We start from the raw sequence: 21,676 nt of genomic DNA on the forward strand, positions 1-21,676 counted from the left end.
CGCTCCATGGGCAAAGCTCGAATCATCTCAAAGCGGTTTCTTAAGCATGGAAACGATTTCACTGGCCTCCCACGGCCTCACAGATCCCGCCTGGGATGTGGTGGAAGGAAAAGTTCACATCATGGACACGTAGCTCACGGACTGGCAGCTGCTGGGTGATGCTGGCATGCCAACATGGAGCTAAATCTCAGGTAGGTTTTTGACACCCTGTTGAAACATAGGCTCATTTCCTATGTTGTCACACTTGGAATGCGTACCTAATAAAGTGACTTTTGAGTGTATGGGAGAATCTATTTTGATGTAAAGACTTTGTGCAACAAAGCATGGTTTAAAGAGGATCCCTTTAAACCATGAAACCAAAAACGTTTTGAAGATTGCTGCACGAGCTTGGCCTCTGGACAGAATTTGAATTCTACACGAGCTCGGCAGTGCCAGCACATATCCGTCTGTTACTTTTTCCTTCTCACTTAAATTCCTTCCACGCTCCTTTGCCATTGACTTGCACAGACGACTGGAGCGCGGTCCCTCCTCTGTGACGAGGGAGTGCTCCCTGGCTTTGAGTGCCGCTGTCGCACAGCGAGTGTTTCCATTCAGCGGTGAGCAACAGGTTCAACGGCACGCCTCGCTCCTTTTAGCTTGACTTCCAAGGCGCCGAGGCTTGTGCGCAGCGCCGAGTCCTCTGCAGTCGGGAGGCCGAGGCCCGAAGTGTCCCACAGCGCCGGGCAGGTGAGACAGGGACGCGTTTTAAATCGAAGCGACAAGATGGACATTGACAACATGGTGCAAAACAGCGCTCTTGTTAGAGCCAGAGAAGGTAAGATGGATTTGAGTTTTGATCCACAGTTCTAGATGTGAAAATGACATTTAACTGAATGTCAAATGTATATCCTCTATATGTGTAGTGTTGTGTACGTCAAGAATATGCTGGGTTTTAGACTAGTTTTTGTGGCTTTATGCAACAGCCCTTGTTAGAAACCAAAAGTAATGCTGGGATATCTCCTGCATCCCTGAGCTGAACTTTTTGGAAAGGTGAGAAGTGCCACCCCTACAGGGCATGAGATTATTTCCCTGCTTCCTTTCATGGTCTGTAAATGAAAATCAAAAGCGCTGCGAGGCTCAAACGCTGGTAACACGGTGACCATCCCGGGTTGGTAAACAAATGTGTCTTCAGGAACGAAAATTCCTCCTCTGAGTGACAGCCTCGGAGTTTGTAATGTGGTCACACAGGCTCCACTTACCTGTTCCTGGAGCTAATAATAGTTCATTCACTGCGGAGGAGCATACTATTGTTTGGAACCTGATGATCTGGGGAGGCGTGTGTGTGTAGGTGTGTGTGTTTTAGACGCACTGCTGACAGATGTGACTCGTCAGCCTTGCATTGCATGTTTCTGTCTTGTTTGTTGTGTTTCATTTTCTCACCCGGGGGTGACCTGCAGGTGGAGGAAGCAAAGGCAGGAGCTGGAAATGGAGAGAAATGCTGCGCTTTCCCCACATCAGCGAGTGCAGGGACCTGGTCAAGACCATAGGTGTGTGCAGGAGAGCGTGTGCATACTTGCTTCTGTCACCTCTTTTAGGACCTTTTCTATCTTCTCATACCCAGTACTGCTTATGTAAAGTTTAATTATGGTCGAATAAATGCAAATAACTTATTGTAAGCTGCCTGCTTTCTGGCCCTGGTTAAGTTTGCTTCCACTTATTATGCACGTTTAAACAACCACACACATTTTTCAGAGAATCCTGTATGTCACCTGAAGATTTTGATGCTTTTCTTTTTTGTTTTGTTTTTCTGCAGCCAAAACAATTTTTTTTTTTTTAGCATTTGTGGCAGTTTTGCTAACCTACCACGGCTTGGTTTCAAACAAGAACTTTGAACTCTGCTCATTGCCCTTCCCAATTCCTTTAAAATCATTATCCTGTTCCGAAGCTGCCTGTTGTTATTATGATTTCAGGCAACCCCTAACCAGGACTGAAAGAAGGGATTTTGTCTTTCTCGATTTTTCCAAGCATCTATATCCTCTAATAAATACCCAAACAATACATAACAGTGCCATAATATGTAAACTGCTAAGCACATCTGTGGGGTAAGGCCAAGATTGTGTGTGTGCTGCCAATGGTTAAAGTTGGGTTAAGTATCAGAGTTGGGCACAGACAGATTTACTAAAACACAAGTTGGTGCTATAGTCGGATGAAAAACGTATGTGTGTGTGGGGGGGGGGAGGTTTGATGAAATAAGCGCTGTTTTGTTTCTTCACATCGTGTTCTGTTTTACTCCCTGTCAGTACGAGACTACGATGATCTATGTGTCAAGCAGCCCATTGGCAAGAAACTGTTTCAGCTCTATTGCCTGAATCGGCCTGAACTGCACAACCACATGGGGCTCCTGGAGGCTTTGGTAGGCAAGAAAATATGCGCATACAGAGGCAGAGGCAGATAGTCTGCTCTTTCCTACACTGACACTGATACAATCCAGCTAAATAATTAAAAAAACAGCTTGTGTTGAAGCAACTTTTAGAATAAGATGAGGAGTCATTAAAAGAGATTTTTTTTAAAAATAGTGAATTGGGTTAAAATACAGAAAAGCCAATTGTTTTGAATCACTGTCCTGTAAAGGAAAGTACACCCTTTCACATATCAGCATCTAATATAAAAAAATCTGGTCTTTTTCATGTTTTAATATGGTCTAAGTCAACCTAAAGTGTCCAAAGCACACAGCATATTTCATAATCAATAGTGAACCCAAAGTAGACGTAAGATAAACTGAATGCTGCTGATAAAAATACAGACCTGTACGGACTGCTGGCACATCGGTTTAATTCACAGCCATGCTGCTGCAATACAGACCTCTCCAGATAAAGATGGAATCTGAAAGGCACCATATGTTGTTAAACAACAGATGCCTAGCCTTCTTAAAAAATATATGCATGTCAGCCAAACTATGAGCTCTGATGCAGCCAAACTTATTGCATTTGCTAGGTTTTGAACTCATTGCTGATAACACGGAGGATTTTTTGGTTTAACTTCAGACCACGGTAAAACCAGCAGTCGCTGTTCTGGGTTTTGTTCATCTTTACTTGGTAGATCGGTCATTTGTTGAAGCAACGTCATATTCTCTTTCCCTGATAATGATTTTTGAGATTCTCTGAGCATACATCAATTTCCCTACAGCATTACTAAGTACTAAGCTGCATTCAATTCAGCGTTAGTTTTCAATGCATTATATTTCCACCAATGATTACCTGACTGTCTGAACTTACAGATGACTCGAGCTCTTTGAATCATATTAAAGATTCAGTTTCAGCGTAGGTCATAGCTACAACTTTTTAAAAGCATGTAGAAGAATTCCAATTCAAATTTTAAATACATTTGCATAGAAAGTAAGCAACTCGATTACTTCTGTTGAAAGGGCGACATGCTGTCTTTGTAGAATTTCAGATCAGATTTACAGGTTAAATATGACTAGGAAAAAAAAGCATTATGTTTTATTTTCACATCTACTGTGTAAATTATGCAAAGAGTGTATTTCTTACCCTCTTTTCTATTTGTTTCCTTTAGGAAACCTTTGAAACAATGGCAGACGAAGGAAGGAAAAGCTTCGGGCTCAGTATCATTGAGAGATTTATGACAATTCAGGTATGAAAGCCCATGTTTACATATACTCTGCTGGAAAAAAATAACGGAACACTTTGCATAATCGTCAGATATCGGCTGGAAAGCATATCCTGCTGTCAATCCATACGGACATGGAACGAGTAGCGTGTTAGGAACAAAAAGATGCCGCATCAATTAATGAAAAGGATCAACCCACAGAGGGCTTGGTCTGACGTCACAGGATAAGTGAAACTGAAACAAAGACGCTGCAGGCTGGACCAATTTATCTGAAATGTCGCTGCTGCAGCTCTAAATGTTACTCAGTATTTTGTATGACCCTACATGCTTCCATTCTGGCCTTAGAACGCCGGGACATGCTGCTTATGAGATGACAGTGTCCAGCGGTATCTCCTCCCAGATCCTGACCAGGAGCCTCATTTATAAAACATTGCATAGAATTCATACTAAAAGTGTACGTACGGCAAGAAAAAGAAAACGACGTACGCCAAAAAAATAATAATCTGATTTCTAAAAGCACGCAGTTTTCCTTTATTATAAGATGCACCTGGACTTTGGTGTACCGGGTTTCACCTCAGATTATGTCCTCCTCAGGCCCAGATTCAACCATAAACAGTTAATGCAAAGCACCTCATGAATGTTAAATGTGTGTTAAAACTGTGTCTGCTGATTCAACGTCTGCTGAAGCTGTCCTGCATAGGTGTGAGCGGTATGAGCGGCACCTACTCTGCGTTCTGGGGTTTGGAGAGCGGGTTAGGACCCAGCACCTGGGGTGGGGGGGTTTTAGCCACTGACTGCGGCAAGTTATAGCTGAATGCAATGCTCGGAGTCTAAAGAGGCATGATAGCCGGTCATCACCATTGCTCAGGAAATCTTTGATCCCTGAAACCACGTTCCCTCCTAATTCTCCTATCTGCAGTCTTCCAGCGGTGCCGATGCATCCACCGCCAGCATTACACACGCGTGTATATGACTGATTACAGCAATTAGGGTAATTGCAGCATACCTTGTCACAATCACATGTTCATCCGTGGAACCCGTCACCCCAGAGAACAAAGATGAAATGTTGTGCAGACTTTTCTAAGATTTAAGATGGATTATGGGACTTTTTATTTATTTGAAAGGTCCTTATGTATAGTTATGGCACACCAGTGCAACCATAAATAACACTGCGCTTTTGAGTGCTTATGATCAAGTCGAGCTATGATTAAAGTTTGATACGGAGAGGAAACCGTGATGCAGTTTGGCTGCAGTTCAGCACTTCATCAGCTGCGTCGCCAGTTTCCCCTGTCTCCAAAACCAGCGTACTTTGTGAGAGGGACAGCACATTCTCCTGGTAATATTTTTGTTTTTTTTAGAGATCCCAGCTTCTGTGTGGAAAGTGATGTATGTACGTTTTCTGGCCCCGTTTTTTTGTGTACGCAAGCTTTATAAATGAGGCCCCTGGAGCACACCAAAAAAAGATTTCATTAATTAACAACTCCCTCTACTACTGAACTGACTGAACTATTGTCTGTTTTTCTCCACACTTATAATAACTTCATCCATGTTCCGCAGTCCAGCCAGTGTGTGCCCTCTGTAACAAAGTATGAACAAAGCTGCAGGAAGAGTTTGGAGCGTGATCACTGTGAAGATGTCTTTCACAAATGCACAGAGTGAGTTTCTCAAATCTGTCTGCTTATACAAGGCATTTACATAAGCAACCACAGACTTTAAAGTGTTTCTCATTTAATAACATTACAACCACAAACTTCAATATATTCCTTTGGGATGTTGGTGCGATACAACAGTGCAATGAAAAGGTAGCGTGATGAAAAGCTATTCAGAGTACTAACAAGAAGTTACAATATTTATTGTCCCTCATTTCCGAAAAAAAACCTTTGAGTGAAAATTAGAAGACAGTAAAAATGTTAAATATTGTAAACACATCCTAATGAGCTAATTAATTCAGTAATTCATAATTAACACCTACAAAGTTTTCCTGAGTGTCCAAACGGTCCCTCTGTCGGGGTCAGTAAGCGACACTATCATGGAGAAGACCGCTGACTGGACAGATGTCCAGAGGACAGTCATCAACACCCTTCACAAGGAGGGGAAGAGACTAAAAGTCATTGCTGAAGAAGCTGGTTGTTCAGAGCAGGCTTCTTTGAAGCATATTCATAGAAGGCTGAGTGGAAGGAGGAAGTCTGGAAGGAAAAGCTGCAACAGCGATAAGACAGCATTGGGAGAATAGTCAGGCAAAATCAATTCAGGCTGAGGCTGGAGTCGGTGCATCGACTATAAATGTCGAGTTTGTCCCGTGAAGCCACTCCTGAAACAGAGACGTCAGAACCGTCTTACCTGGGCCAAGGAGAAAAGGAACTGGACTGATGCTGAGTGGTCCACTGAAAGTAAATTCTGCATTTCATTTGGAAGGCAATGTCCCAGAGTCTGGAGGACGAGAGGAGAGGCACAGAATCCACGTTGCTTGAGGTCCAGTGTGACGTTCCCACAGTCAGTGATGGTTTGGGTGACCTAGTCATCTGCTGGTTCTGCTCCACTGGGTTTTCTGAACTCCACAGTCAATGCAGCTATCCACCAGGAAATTCTGAAGTATTTCATGCTTCCTTCTGCAGACAAGCTGCAAGGAGATACTGATTTCATTTTCCAACAGAACCTGGCACCTCTCCACAATGGATCAGAACCATGTTTGTTGGTCAGGATTGTGTGTGCACCAACCAGGAATTCGACTTCGGCTTCAAGCCCTCACAGCATGTAGACATTAAGTCCAAACGTATAAACTTGAAGGTGGAAACGAGCAGAGTGTACGTGTGTGTGTGTGTGTGTGTGTGTGTGTGTGTGTGTGTGTGTGTGTGTGTGTGTGTTTGCATACAGAAAGAAAAGGCCGGCTGGCTTGTTCAAATATGCGTAATTATCTCACCGCAGAGTAGTTGACTACTCAGGCTGCAGGGTGTTCATTGTGTTCAACAGAGACACAGCCAGGGGGCGTTTTCTTTCCACCTCCCACCTTCTATTACAGAAAGTCTCAGTAAAATGCATTGAAGTTTGTGACTGTAATGTGAAGAAGAGCACACACACACACACACACACACTAAAAAAACAACAAACAACAAAAAAACAAAGTACTTGCATTGCATACAGCGTGCTCATGTTTGACCTGAAAAATACTCCCAACTGTTTTGTTTCTGCTAGAGTTCTGCATGAATACCTCAGCCAGGAGCCCTTCACACAGTACCAGTTCAGCATGTACTTTGACCGCTTTGTGCAGTGGAAGAAGCTGGAGAGGTCAGTACACCATCGGAAGGAGGAAACGACACTCATGCAGCAGTTTGACAGGCCACTTGTTTGTTGAATAGCTGGTTAATCTGTTGGCTCGATGCCACACACCGTTGAGATAAGAACTGCATCAGGGGGGGAAAAAAACTACATCCTTATTTTTTTCTCTTTTAGGCAGCCTATCACCAAATACACATTCAGAGAGTACCGGCTCCTGGGAAAAGGGGGCTTTGGAGAGGTAACTTGCTAAGCTGGTCCTGTTCTCTACCACACGGCCCTGTAAAGGTGGTATGTGCGGTCTGAAAGGAGGCACACCGACTTTACACGCCACAATCACATTTTCTGGACAAATCTGCTTATCTACAAAAATAGTTTCTCAAGACATGTCACTGGATAGTGTTTTTATGTCCACCCGCAGGTTTGGGCTTGTCAGACACGAGCCACAGGAATGATGTATGCCTGTAAAAAGCTGGAAAAGACTCATGTAAAGAAATGGCAGGGAGAGCACATGGCCCTCAATGAGAAGGAGCTGCTGGAGGAGGTGGACAGTCGATTTGTGGTGAGATTACGGCCACGCTCTGAGGCTGGTTTTTCTTTGCGTTGTTGTAAGGAACAGAACAAAACTTGATACCTTATGACAACTGTGTCAGTGAATCAGTCGAGATATGTACAACACTTTTCATACAACGCAGTGCGGCACATACAAACATGTACTGAACCTGTGAACATTAAGACGCTGGCAGTTCCCCTTCATACGTTCTCCCCATCTGCGATTATAGGAGAGTGTTTGGCTATTTCTGCATTTTTGTCACATCTTTGTTCCATTTTTTTAAACCAGCACACTGATTGTTTAACTCGTGTAATCTTATTCCATGGGCAAAAATTCATAAAACATTGAAAGGAGGTGCACCGTGGAGGCTTTAGACAACTACTTTTCTAATTTCCTGCAGCATCTAGCTGCGCTGCAGTGCTAGTGTAGATAAACAGAAACAATAAGTGGAAACTAGGTGTCATTTGTGTAGTTTTTTTTACCAGGATAAAAAAAGTTAACTTTACAAGTGCTTGATTATTTGTCTTGTTTCATGTGGGTTTTTTTAAGCATTCACCTTTCCATTTTAATCTTGAAACAAGTGAAATTATTTGTCCACACAGCAAGATAGTTTCGTTTGAAGAGATTTCTTGATTTGAGTATATTTTTCTGCAGATTTAGCGTCTTCATCTTGATTTTAGACCTTCCCTTTCTTGTAGTGTTCATCCTGAACAGACCCTGACTTCCATAAGCAAAACAATGGATGGAATTTAGTTTTTTCCCCTAAATATAATGATCAACAAAGTACTTTTGAGTTTTATTTTCTGAGATACACACATACCAGCTTTAGTTTGAATTCTTTTTTTATGACTGAAAACAGACATGATGAAATTAAATGTGAAAAAACAGCACTCTTAAAGCCCTTTCAACCTACTAGTGGGGTATAGCAAAGTACTGTTTGAAGCCGTCCTCATTTAAACCCCATCTGATACGTTCACATGGCCTTCTTTCTAAATCTTTAACTCACATTGTACAGTCTAGGCTGATTTGTATGCATTAAATCAAAATGTTAAGTTGAATGCTATTGTCTGATTTCTTTCTCTTTTTTCTCTGCAGGTGAATCTTGCATATGCGTACGAGACCAAACATGCTCTCTGCATGGTTTTAACCATGATGAGCGGCGGGGACCTGAGGTTTCACATACGCCACCTGGGAAAGCCCGGTTTAGAAATGGACAGAGTGTATTTTTATGCTGCCGAAGTCTGCTGTGGTTTAATTCATCTCCACCAGAAGTCAATAGTTTACAGGTGAGTGTTGTTCTTGCGTGGATTTAAACACGTCACCGCCGCGCTGACCCTCCACTGCTCCATATGCTGTCATTTTATGTTCCAGAGATCTCAAACCCGAAAACATTCTCCTGGATGACCATGGTAGGTCCGGCCACACCAAGCACTTATTTGTTCTCAATTCATTTCAAAAATACTTTATTAACCCCAAAGGGAAATTAAATGTTGTTGTAGCTCTTTTAATACATGACATATTATGTTTTACAGATAAGATAAGATCTCACATTGGAGAAATTCACTAAGTGTTCAGTTATTTGCTTAAAGTGTAGTAAAATAACTTCAGTTCGCATTGCAGCCATTGCAGCCATTGTTGCAAGCTATTTTTAGGTTTTGCAACGGTGTGAAAGATTAAAACGATAACAGCAGTAGTTCCGTCAGACTTGATCGATTCCTCGCATGAATCTTCTAGTGTCCGAGAAGGAAACGGGTGTGATGGTATTTTGACAAGCATTTGAACAAGGTCTGGTCGAGGAAGCTTAATATTTTTGGAAACAAGTGAGGTGTCACTTTGTAGCAAAAAAAAAAAATCTACTTATCGCTTTAGGCAGGATTGTATGAGATCTTTGTCTCGCGTCTGTGACATACACAGAACCGGTGAGGTGACAGTTAGTAAAATTAGCTACAAGAACAAGTTCTGCAAGCTCTGAAGAATGGAGAAAGGGAAAGTGCGTCATCGCAGCAAAAACGAAGAGGGAATCAAACCAGTTCAGTGGATTTCTCTTTGTTTTTGTGCCAATAAAGGACACATCCGCATCTCTGACCTGGGCTTGGCTGTGAAGCTGCAGGATGGGTGTCTGGTGCAGGGCAGGGTCGGCACATTATACTATATGGGTACGTATGGACGGTAACTTATTCACAGGACGATCACTAAATCTTCATTTCACAACAAACTTTAATCTAAAATGTGTATATTTGAATGGAGCTCCTTGTGGAACAACGTTTTGCTGCTATTACCCCAGCAAGTAAAATAACTCAAGCTCAGCCAGATTGGATGGAGAGGATCTATGAAAATCAGCTTTCAAGACTTGCCACAAAATTCCTGTTGGATTTAGGTCTGGACTTTGACTGGGCCACTCTTACACAGATGTGCTTTGATTTAGACACTAAACTATTTTCCTTATAGATTTCTTCAAGCTGCACTTCCATAGAGGCCAGAATACAGATAATGTTTGTGGTCATAAAATGAGAAAAGCAGCTGGGCTGACTGGCTTTTCTGAACCCAACAACATGTTACAGCTTCATTACCACACCGTGCATCAGCTCCATAGATCCGCTCACTTTCGGTCTCTGCATGTTCACGCCTTGGTGTAAAGGGGGAGGAACAAAAATAAAACGGAGGAATTTAAGTTGCTCATTGTTGAGGTAAACAAGGCCATTCTTAGAAACGCCAGCAAGGGAGCAGTCCTCACAAAAGAGCTGACCGAGCAGCAAGTTTCCAGATATCCTACAGTCAGCTCAGTGAATCCTGGTGGGGCATCTGAAGCTTTTAGTCTTTTAGCTGGTAGATTTTAGAAAAAAAAACATGCTGACTAAACACTTTGGAAAGACAAAGTGTTGTTTTCTTGAAACAACTTAAACATGGAAAATGTAAATAAGCTTTCTTAAGATGGATGGGTCAGACGATCAGGACACATCAACATATGAAACAAGGAATGTACCAAAATGAATGTGAACGTGGGTGATTCCTGGAAAATGTCTTTGTTATCTTTTATGATTCAAAGGTTTCACTTTAGTTACGATTAAAATTATTTTTACTTCCTCATGGTGAGACATGGTCCCTTGAAAAAGTATTCAGTCTCGCACCGTATCAGGTTGTCACATTACGATCACAGACGTCAACGTACACATTTCAACTGGGTTTTATGTCACAGACCAACAAAGAAATGGTGCCTAATTCAAAGAAAACATGGGCATGTTTTCAAGTCAAAATTCGTTGCATGCATTTTAATTCAGCACAATCACAGCCTTTTGGGGCTCGTGTCCACCAGCTTTGCATATCTGGAATCTACCCCGTCTTCTTTTGGAAACAGATCGAGCTCTGTCAGATTGGAAGGAGAGCATTATTTCATTTTCAAGGCTTGCCACGGATTCTCAATTGGTCTGAGTTTTGACTGGGTCATTGTAACTCACGGAAATGCTTGGACCTGAACCAGTGCAGCTCTGGCTGCATGTTTCGGGTTTTTGTCGTGTTGGAAGGTGAACCTCCGCCCCAGTCTCAAGGCTTTTAACGAGGACTGCTCTGTGTAGCTGAATCCCTCTTCCCATCAACTCTGGCCAGCTTCCTTTCCCTACTGAAGAAAGGCATTCCCGTGGTACGACACTGCCACCACCACGCTTCACTGTGATGAAGTTACTGTGCATTCATCCCTAACCTTTTGCCACACATCTTTCCTCATATAGCTGAAAAGGCTATGTTTTGGTCCCATCTAACCTCTTTGCACATTTGCTGCATCAACTATGTGTCTTGAATTGGACCTCATGGCTTTCTTGCCAACACTGGTTTTATACTTGCAGCTCCTCGGTAAAGGCCAGATTTGGTAACCAATAATTGCCCTGACAACAGATTCTCCCACCTGAGCATTGCATCTCTGCAACTTCTCCAGAGTGACCACTGGCTGCTTCTCTGACTAATATTCTCCTTATTTAGCCTGTCAGTTTTAATGGTGCATTTCATTTGTCCTCAGTAGTTGGACTTTTCGACCTACGAGGCGGGAATTTAAACTGGAATGGCCGCTAAAGTCGGTATTACGAGTCAGAAAGTGGGTGCAACGGGATGGTACCCGACTTCTGCATTCATGATGGCTGTTAGTGGCAGCACCATTGAGTAAAACATCATTCTTTGACGGTTTTTAGCAATTTTCTATTATTTATGTAACATTTAGTCAGTCGTACATGTACTACTTTAGAGTGTTCATAAGACGCAATGTTTCAGAGATGTCCGTATGCACAAAACGCCGTCTAAAAAAAAGTGTGGTTTTCATCGTTACGGTTAACAATAGCCATAGTGGCTAAATAAATCGTGCTCAGTTGAACAGTTCAGCATGGCTGAAAACACATTCTGAGATACCCCCATATATAACCCTGTGCCAGTTGGTGGCACAGGGTTATATATGGGGGTATGGGGGCTAAATGCACAACCACACCATACATATTTCATTTTCATTTCTGTTGCTGACATGAAGCTTTTTTTCTCCAAGTATTTCTGTGTTTCTCTGTTGGTCTCTGGGACAACTCTCCATGAAATACATTGAGGAAAATCCAGAGAATTAGAGAGCAAAGACTGCATGTCATATCCGTTGGCATATCCTGCCATCTTGCCTTGAATATTTACAGTGATCCATCCCAATAGACATCTGTCTGGAAATACAGAGCTAAACCTCGTTATTCTAAAGAACTTCACTGGACATGGCTGAAATTAAAATGAATGTTTCAGAGGCATAACTTTGTACTTTTGCTGTTGTGTTTTAGACTGTGCAGACAAAAAATTCACCTTGATAACAGAACTGCTCGTGCTTTTCTCTGCTTACAGCTCCAGAGGTGATCAGCAAAGAGGAATATGACACGAGTCCTGACTGGTGGGGCCTAGGGTGTCTGATTTATGAAATGATTGAGGGTCAGTCTCCGTTCAGGGCCCGGGACGAGCGCCCCAAGTCCTCAGAAATGGAGAAAAGGATCAAATTTAAAACGGTGGAATACAGTGACAGGTTCAGCAAGGAGGCCAGGGACATCTGCAGTGGAGTGAGTTTCACCGGTCAGACTTTATTTAACGGACTTTCTTTACAGCAGACACTCTGAACGCTTTCCTTCATGCCTCAGTGAGACACAACCCCACAACCCTGGAATTACCTCTGTGCTTTCCCTGCCATTATCTGCCTGTCAGTGCTATGAATGAACTGAAGACCATTATCCAACACATGAACAGCCTTTATTTTATTATTATTTTAGTTGCTGGAAAGGGATCCAAAACAAAGACTGGGTTGCCAAGGCTCAGGACCAAAAGAAGTGAAGTCTCACCCCTTCTTTCGAAAGATCAACTTCAGGATGCTGGAGGCAGGACGGGTGGAGCCTCCTTTTAAACCAGATGTAAGTGCAACAACTATTTCTAAAACTATGTGTAGATGGATGTAATAAAACCTGTCTTGGTTCTTCCGGGTTAAAGTTTAAGGGAAAGCTTCTATTTTTTATGAACAGTATTATATTACCTGCAAAGGATAGAATCTCAGCATCTTCAGAAATGAAATTCCATCCATCTATTGTCTTCCTCTTATCTGCGATTGGGTGGCGGGGGGGACAGGTCCAGGGGAAAACCCCAGATATCACTCTTCCAACGACAACATCGGCCACATTATGGAGGATCCATAAGGTCATGATCCAAACCTCATGATCATAGGGGAGGACTGGAAAGTAGACGAACCGGCAAATTAATAAAATACAAATAAATACATTTATTGTTGTTGCTTTAGAAACAGCATTATTGATGTCTTCCCACAAGTCTTTTCCGAGATTTAGGTCCTGGGAGTGGGCTGGCAGCTCCATAATGTTGATCTGTTCTGGAACGGAGATGCTCCTGCTTCCTGCTATGTTTGGAGTTATAGACCAAGCAACAGCCACATTATTTCAGAAGAAGCCTCAATCTGTCTACCTGTCTCTCACTGTCTGGCTATTTATCTCTCAGACTTGTTTTCTTAGTACCAAAGAGAGCCAAACAGATTTACTTTCACATGCAGCATAGCTGCTTTCACTGTAGTGGTCCACTTATACATACGCAAAAGGCCTTATTGGACATTACAGGTGTTGGTCATATAATTAGAATATCATGAAAAAGTTGATTTCCTTTTCAGTAATTCCATTCAAAAAGTGAAACTTTTATATTATATTCATTCATTACACACAGATTCATATATTTCAAGTGTTTATTTCTTTTAATTTTGATGATTATAACTGACAACTAATGAAAAGCCTAAATTAGCGTAAACCTCCACCTCACGTCTTGCTGGGTGAATATAAGCGATCAGCTGGAAGTTACAATCGGTCCATTCTGAGTCAACATTCAGCTTGACATGATTGTTTTTAAATAAAACAAATGAATCTAGAGACATTTTTAACAGACATTGAAATGTCTTTCTCCGGCACTTCAAACATAGTTTTTTCCGGCTTTTCGGTGGAACTTTCATAGCTCTGTCTCATCTTTCTCGTTTCAGCACACTTACCAGACGAAATGGAACAGTCCATTTCAGTCAGAGAGGTGTGTTGTGTTTTTCTGTTTGCAAATTATAGTTATTTTATTTCAACCACACATAAATAATGCAGGGACACAGAGAGGGGTGGGCAACCGGCGGGGGCCTTTGCGTACTTTGTCTATATGCTAAGTCTGCACCTGTGGTTGGTGCACCTTTTCCTTCCACTCAACCTGAGAGTATGCTTGGCTACAGAACAACCAACTTGTTCAGCAACCTTTTGTGGCTTCCCCTCCTCAGTCGTCTTCTGGACACCTGTCCAGTCAGTGGTCTTCTCCATGATTGTGTCGCCTCCTGATCCCAACAGAGACCGTTTGGAGGCTCAGGAAACCTTTGCAGGTGTTAATTAGCCGATTAGGGTGTGACACCGTGAGTTTCTAATATTTAAACTTTTCACAGTATTTTAATTATGCAAGACATTGAATATTAGGTTTTCATTATCTGTAAGTCTACGCTTTAATAAAGCCTCTACATATTTCACCCTGTGTAATGGATCTATTGTCACTTTTAGAAAGTAGTGACGAAATAATATTGAACTTTTTCACAATACTCTTTTTTTTTCTTACATGTACCTGGATATTACTTTTGAATCGGTCCCTTTGAAATAAAAAGTCAATTACAGCCATTTAGCTTTGAACACAACTGTAGTTTAAAGGCCCGAGGTTAAGCAAGGTAACCTACAACTAGCTCCTGCAGGCCACAATAATAATAATAATAATAACAATAGTAATAATAGCAATAAAACACAGATCAATGTTTTGTCTGACCTGTAGCCCAGGCTGGTGTACTGCGACGACGTGCAGGACATCGAGGAGTTCTCCACACTGAGGGGAGTCGTTCTGAACCAGACAGACGGAGAGTTCTACACCAAATTCAACACAGGAAGCGTTCCGAGGAGTTGGCAAAACGAGGTGATCATATGAAGAGATCATATTGCAATATCCGATTGCGTATAGCACGAGCTCTCCGGGACCAAACCCGTGTTCCTCTGTCTTTGTTCTTAGCTCATAGAGACGGGATGTTTCGAAGAACTGAATGTTTTTGGTCCAATGGGATCTCGACCTGCGGACCTGGACTGGTCCCTGGCCCCTAACAGCCCCAAGCGTGGTTTGCTGCATCGAATGTTCCGCAGACATGGACGAATTCAGTCCGATTCTTAAAAGTGTGGATGGATACCATGACGTCAGACATTTGATTTAAGCATTTCCTCCGGCAGCACCCGTCAGTTTCAACAGATGACGGCAAACAGAGCCATCCATCCAGTTAGGGGCCAGCTCCTCTCTCTGAGCACAACGCCAGCTCAGAAACTGAAGATAAGCCCCTCGACCTCTGAAGCACTTCGTGTCTGCATAGCAGCAGCACAGTAGCACTTGTCAAGAAATTAGGGGTGCACCGATTGCAGGTTTCTGGCCGATCACCGAGCTTTGAATAACCTGGCATTACGATTTTGATCGATACTGATTTTTTACTATTTGACACGGTCAGTTATCATAAAATCACAAAACACCTTCAATACTTCAAACTTATCTTGAAAAACATTAGTCAGTACCCATGTAACAATAAAAACCTCTCAAATAACTGCTCCCAAATATAAAGTTAAAGCATTCAGTTGGTGATTTTCAGACCATTGCAGAGGCAGATAAGATCGGTCTCACATCTAAGTGTCGGCCAATCAGCAATCTCCAAAAATTAAAGAAGTCGTGGCCAACCGATCAATCGGTGCAGACCTATAAGAAATGCCAAAATAAGGTTCCTCTTTAAATAAACTGTTTTGTTTTGCAGTTGTTTCCTTTTGCTTTTATTCCAACTGAAACAAAAAATGTGCATTTGTTTTTAACCAAGACTACCTGCAGACTAGTTCACTTATTTTCTCATCTAAAGGAAACAAAAGACATTTGCTTAACATAAGATTTTACTTTGGACGCAAAAGTGTGCCGTTTTTGTTTATTTGAGCTTGCAAGATGAATATGATGCAAAAACAAGGTGCAGTTTAATACTTCAGTCTCTAGCTAATCAACTTCTGGGCTTCTTTATACGGCTGACATTTGCCACTGTTTTCAGTAAACAAAACATCACGGAAAATAAAGCGTTAGAAAATAACAGAAGAAAAAGAGGTTGGAAATTGGTACTAATTTTCATCTTTAAACTATGAAAACGTAGCTCACGATGAGACTAAATTGATGAACTGGATGTCAGACAGCCACACAGTTCAGCCCAGTAGAATCTACTGATTTATAAAATCAAATTACACCAAACCCAATTTGGTTGGTTATGGTACAAATCTGAGTGAAGGTTTAAAATGTACCTTCCCAGCTGTGAAGGCCTTTATGGTCTTGCTCTGATCACTAAAAATTAGACCATATTCTTCCAAATGATCCCAGCTGAGCTGTAGTTATTCAGATTTTTCAGCAGAAAAGAATTCAATTTGAAACAAATCATGCTTTACTCAAGCAAACATGTCCAGATCACAAGACAGGCGGTTTCCTTTTTCTCTTAACAGGATATATTTATCTTGCCATTGTTAAAAAGAAGAGCAGAAATTATTTATAGCATGGGAGGCAGTTCTGAGCTTGAGCACCTATAAATAAGTCGCCCGTGTGAATGTTTTGATTGTTTTTAAAAGACAGGCTTTAGTCATCAGGCCATTTCTAGTTCAATGCCAAAGACTCTTTTCTCACATGTAACCTTTATCGCCATTGTGTGACCGACTTCTCTTACAGGAGACGTTAAGAATGGGAAACCGAAGACTGAAACCTTCAGCTAAACTATTACTACTAATAAAATAAATCACAACTGTTTTAACCTGTTAATTACATTTAAATCATTCAGTTTATACTCAACATTTTATACCATGTTTTCTAGCAACACTGAAGAGAATTCAGTTTACTGCTGAGTTAATCTGCATGGAATTATCTTTTGAACCCAGATCAAACATCCAAACAGCCTTTTTTTCTCCATTTGACACTTTTATTTTTCAATCCAAAGTATAGAACAGTAAATAACAAAAACAATACAGAGAACACTAACAGACAGAAGCGCTGTAAAAGGGTCCAATGATGGGAGATTTTCCTGGAATAAACAGAAGGTCAGGTGTTGGTTCTGATGTTTAAGTTCTGTGGGAAGCCAAAGCGCCACGGCTCAGTTTATTCTGATGGCCTGCTCCAGCAGAGCGTGCTTTCTGCCACCAAGTCTCAACCATTACTAGTGTGGTGCTAACGTGAGGATATCAGGAGGCCAAACAGTGGACCTGCGCTTGGTTTACGTGTCGGATGCTGGAACGGCTTAAGAACTGCTGGTGTGGAGGAACCGTGTTCATCCTTCCCACGGCGGGCTGCGGCGTCCGTCCACCTCCGTCTCTACGTGGTACAGCATGTCCGCCAGCGTGTGCTCGATCACCGCCCCCCAGCCCATGTCGCTCATCTGTGGGGGAGAAAGGAAATGCGTTTGGACGTGAGCGGTCGGCTGGTGTGAGCCTGCTCAGGTCACACGTGACAGGACGACAGTCTGCAAGTAGAAAGCTCTCACCGGCTGGTATTTAATGTGCTTGGGCGGGTATTTGAAATGAGGCCCAAAGTTGACAGAAACCTGCGAAGGAACAAGAAGAGTGCTGACTCATCTGATTGCTGAAAGGCTGAAATATGTCAGGAGGCTGTACTGACCGTGCAGCTCTTGTACAAAGAGATGGCCGGGAAGTAGAGGCCTTCAAAGAGGTTCTCAAAGGCAACGCCTTGGTTAACGCCGTTTTTATAGAACAGCATCTGAAACACAGGCGTCTGGGGTGAACAGCAGCAAACAGCAGCAGCGTTTCTAGCTTTACTCACTCAGAGGAAGCGTCCTCACCCTGCTGGGGCTCGTCGCCTTCAGGCTCTTCTCGGCTTTGTCCACGTAGTCCTTCTCCTCAAAGTACAGGTAGCTCTTGAATTTAATAAGTGCCTGGAAAGAGGGTTCAGGACACCAATCACATAAATGTGCAGATTGATGTGGACCAATCAGCAGCAAAGACTCTAATTAATGTCAACAGAGATGAATCTATCTTATAACCCTGGTGTTAGACGGCAGCTTTGAGGGCAAAGGGTCTCAGTTGAGCTGAGGTGGGGCGTTTACCTTGTCCTTGTACGTGTCCGGCAGAGCCTTCGCCGTCTCCGTTTCATCGGGCAGCTCTATGAAGAAGCCCAGCGTGTCGCCCTGACCGTAGCCCGAGGAGTAATGCTTCCCTATGGACTGGTGAAAGAGAGTCCCCTTCTTGCTCCGCCAGGAGTAGCTGAACTTGTCATAACCCAGAGGAGCCTGCAGGTTGCCTGAAGGTAGAGCAGGAAAAATGTGTTCAAGAAGGCGTCTGGCAAAATAGGTGAAGGGATGAATGCAACCTTTCTGTAATAGAACAAGAAATAAAGTGTAGAAAATACAAATATTTGTCCCATCCTCTTTTTTTTTTTTTTCCCCCATACGACACCAACCCTGACAAAAGCATGACCAGAGTGTGGAGTAGGGCTGTGCATAAAAATTGATACAAAGATTAATATCGATGTTTTTAAAAATGATTTAATATAGATATTCTGGCTTTCAAAATCGATATACCTCCGAACCCCTAGGGGGCGTTATTAAAGCGCACCATTACTGCTAACAGCGAGGAAGTGCAAGTGAGACGAATTTGCAGAATGGCTGACAGGATTTTAGAAGCACCTTCATCCCTAAAATCAGACGTTTGGGACTATTTTTGGTTTCTGTGATAGCTTCAATGCATTAAACCAAATGCACTTTATTTTCCTGTTAATATATCAGTGTTATATAAATCAAACATAAATATTTGCCTGGTTTTGTTGAGTGAATGACTTTGAGCATTAATTTGAAAGTAATAAATATGGATATTAGAGTCAAATCAAGTCAAGCTGAGCTATATCAAACTGGTATAGACTCGGCTCATCCCAGATGATACCCAGCCCTAGCGTGGAGGACTACTGACCAAGCGGTTGGGACCAGCCCAGCCTGGCTGCGGTTTCTGGGGGCATATCATCCACAGTGACCTCGAAGTACCAGGATCCTTTCCGCACGCCGTGTGAAGCCCGGACCATGGAGTAGCCCTTCTCCCCCGTCACCGTCAGCCGGTCGTCTGAGATCTTCAGCTGAGGTGCTGAAACACACCAGGCAACATGTTGGGCCGGGATTGAAAACAGCACCAGGCATTAGAAGCAAAGGTCCCTCACAAAGCTCTTCCTGAAAGCTGCTACTCCTCTGGACTACCTCTGTCGTGTAGGGCCAGCAGAACTCGCTCGTACAGACAGGCCCTGTACAGATCACCAGGAATGGGTTTGCCAGCCCAGCAGTCCAGCTCCAGTTTCTCGGGGTCTGGGGCGTGGGGGTCCGGTTCTGCCAGGATGTAGCGATAGCCGTCTTTGTTGAACGGGTGTTCCAGGGGGTAGCCATGAGGAGGCAGCCGTTGGGCTGAGAACAACGGGTCACTGCGCGACGAAGAAACAACCGTCACAAACAAGGACACCAAAGCCTCCTCATCATCAGCGAGGAAGGAGCTCCATCACGTTCCTGATGGAGGATACAGAAGTGGACTAGTTGTACCTCCTGGTTCTCTTTGTAGCTCCTGCTGCGGTTCCCTCCTGCTGCTGCTGCTGTTTACGTTTGGCCCCCCTTCCTTTCCCGGGGCCAGGGGCCAGAGCACCTTTAAAAGCACAAGACGGAGCTGAACACGGAAATGGACAAAAAGACGCTCCCAAACAAAAACACAAGCGGTCAACAGCGAAGGCAGCATACGCTGAGCTGACAGGTTACAACAGCACAGAATGAAGCGCTCAACGCTGGACTTACCCTCCATTAAGCAACGTTTAGACTAACAAGCTCCCCCTGGGAGCAGCTTGATATCTGGAACGTCTGCTGAGGAGCTTTTATTATTTACCTTCAACTATAAATTACCTTTAACACATACAACATGATTTTGGTTACTTTGTTAAGGTCAGATCTTTGACGCCTATGAACAAAGATGAGTATAAAACAAATCAACCAATAAAACCTATAAGTTAAACCTAAAACCTCGCTGAGTTTGGTTCCTATGGTCTCAAACGTGAAGCCAAAGCTGAAGAAAAGACATTCTTTTGCAACTTCAACGTTTAAATCAAACAACACGCTTAGGACACATGCCCAGGGGTTTGTGTCCCACGGAGCAATCCCTTCCGTTCTGTCACCCTACAGCCTGGAATTATGCCCTAAATTTCTAAATAACGTCACTTCCTGTTTTAAAGAAAACATCTTTGTTGCATTTGTTTGATCTGGGTAACGATGTTTTCTCGTCTTGGCTCCTTGTGTCTCCGTACCCGCACGGTCAAACGGCTGCAGACAGACCTGAGGGTAGCCTCGGCCAGGTCTAGTCTGACCTGTTCTGACTAGCTTCCTAACACGCAGTCTCAAAGCAGAACTGTCTCAAATCCAGTTTGGAACGAAACAACAGGAGGCGAATGCGTCCGACTGCCACTGAACACACACAAGCACACAGTGAAAGCAGGTTACTGGGCCGACACGGGGGGGGGGGGGGGGAGCAGGGAGAAGAGAGCAGGAATCAGCTCCCAAACACTATCAGCCTCTGATGGGGGCCGCAGCGCTCAGTCGCTTTGGACCAGCTGGCTTCATGGGGCCACATTAAGCTGGTTAAGATTTACAGCATTTTGTCCTCAGATGATGGGCTTTTTGTACAATATTAGTTACAGGAAACATGAACGTGCTTAAAGGGGAAAGAAAAGAAGAATCAGCTGAACAACTCAACTAAGTGGAAAAAAATTGCTAAAAATTTGGCTCAACATAAAAGCATTATAAGGATACCTTTACTAAAAACACTTGCCGCTTAATTAAATGTAAAGTTCTCCAACAAAGGGAACCCAACATATCTGAGGGAAGGGACTCATTCACAGTGAATGAAAAATGAATTTGGACCTTGGAGACGCTGAGTTTAAAGAAAGGGAAGGCGAGGCTACATAGCATTGGGTGAAGGCCGAAAGCAACGAGAAAATGACCCTCTGCTCTCAGGTAGACGGCACCTTGGAGGCAGACCGTCATTTCAGCAGGGATTCTAAGGGATGTCAGAGCCGGTTAGCAGCAAGCCAGACGTGGGGAAGCTACAGTGGTTTGCAAAACTACTCATACCCCTAACACCGTTTTCTTAGTTTGTCACATTAACACAAATTTCTATTTATTTTATTGGGATTTACTGTGGCAGGCCAACACAAAGTAGTCCAGAACTGGCTCAGAAAGGAAAAAGAAAACTAATTTCCCTTCCTTCTTTTTTTTTATAAAAAAAACAATAAAATGAAAAAAAAAATAGTAAAATATAAACGGATGGATTTCTATTCTGATTCTTTCAGCCTGGATACTAAGTAGTACCACATTTAGAAACATTTATTCCCAAATTTGCACATCTGAAGAATGAAACTAACCAATTCTTTGTTACATGTTCTCAACCTAATTTAGGTGTGGGCTTTGACTGGACCGTCCTAACACAGATGTGCTTGGACAGGATGGTCCTGCATTTGCCTCCATCTTCCTGTCTACTGTGGCCAGATTCATGGTCCCCAGTGAAGAAAAGCACCCCCCCCCCCCCGCAGCGAGGCGCAGCGTTTTTCCATGCAGCTCATAAGGTTTTGTTCCTATCTTACCAAAGCACCTTTCTCCACAGTGGAAAC

General features: G+C 43.0%; 2 protein-coding genes across 3 annotated transcripts in view; one reads left to right on the plus strand and one right to left on the minus strand.

Annotated features, from left to right (window-relative positions):
- Positions 1–572: 572 nt before the first annotated feature.
- Positions 573–15,775, plus strand: grk5 (G protein-coupled receptor kinase 5). Its single transcript, XM_036140585.1, has 15 exons — positions 573–814; positions 1,437–1,526; positions 2,280–2,392; positions 3,553–3,630; positions 5,164–5,261; positions 6,799–6,891; positions 7,057–7,120; positions 7,301–7,441; positions 8,528–8,718; positions 8,804–8,841; positions 9,499–9,588; positions 12,287–12,495; positions 12,703–12,840; positions 14,768–14,905; positions 14,999–15,775. The coding sequence occupies exons 1-15, from the start codon at positions 763–765 to the stop codon at positions 15,152–15,154; spliced, it is 1,689 nt and encodes a 562-aa protein (XP_035996478.1). The 5' UTR covers positions 573–762; the 3' UTR covers positions 15,155–15,775.
- A 1,171-nt stretch (positions 15,776–16,946) lies between these two features.
- Positions 16,947–21,676, minus strand: part of ash2l (ash2 like, histone lysine methyltransferase complex subunit) — a 23,838-nt gene continuing 19,108 nt past the window's right edge. For both annotated transcript variants that reach the window (XM_036140584.1, XM_036140583.1), the window contains 8 exons: positions 19,569–19,668; positions 19,236–19,453; positions 18,958–19,125; positions 18,099–18,292; positions 17,835–17,927; positions 17,654–17,752; positions 17,520–17,579; positions 16,947–17,414 (listed from right to left, as the gene is read on the minus strand). In XM_036140584.1, the coding sequence (XP_035996477.1) occupies positions 17,307–17,414; positions 17,520–17,579; positions 17,654–17,752; positions 17,835–17,927; positions 18,099–18,292; positions 18,958–19,125; positions 19,236–19,453; positions 19,569–19,668 (1,040 nt within the window). In that variant the 3' untranslated portion in view covers positions 16,947–17,306. The remainder of the gene's footprint in view (positions 17,415–17,519; positions 17,580–17,653; positions 17,753–17,834; positions 17,928–18,098; positions 18,293–18,957; positions 19,126–19,235; positions 19,454–19,568; positions 19,669–21,676) is intronic.

Source organism: Fundulus heteroclitus, chromosome 8, assembly GCF_011125445.2.
Source record: "Fundulus heteroclitus isolate FHET01 chromosome 8, MU-UCD_Fhet_4.1, whole genome shotgun sequence".
NCBI lineage: Eukaryota > Metazoa > Chordata > Actinopteri > Cyprinodontiformes > Fundulidae > Fundulus > Fundulus heteroclitus.

Coding starts and splice junctions, on each gene's coding strand:
- grk5 (XM_036140585.1), top strand. CDS start 763: ATGGACATTGACAACATGGTGCAAAACAGCGCTCTTGTTAGAGCCAGA. Junction 7,442..8,527: donor AGGTGGACAGTCGATTTGTG/GTGAGATTACGG, acceptor TTTTCTCTGCAG/GTGAATCTTGCATATGCGTA. Junction 12,841..14,767: donor AGCCTCCTTTTAAACCAGAT/GTAAGTGCAACA, acceptor TCTGACCTGTAG/CCCAGGCTGGTGTACTGCGA.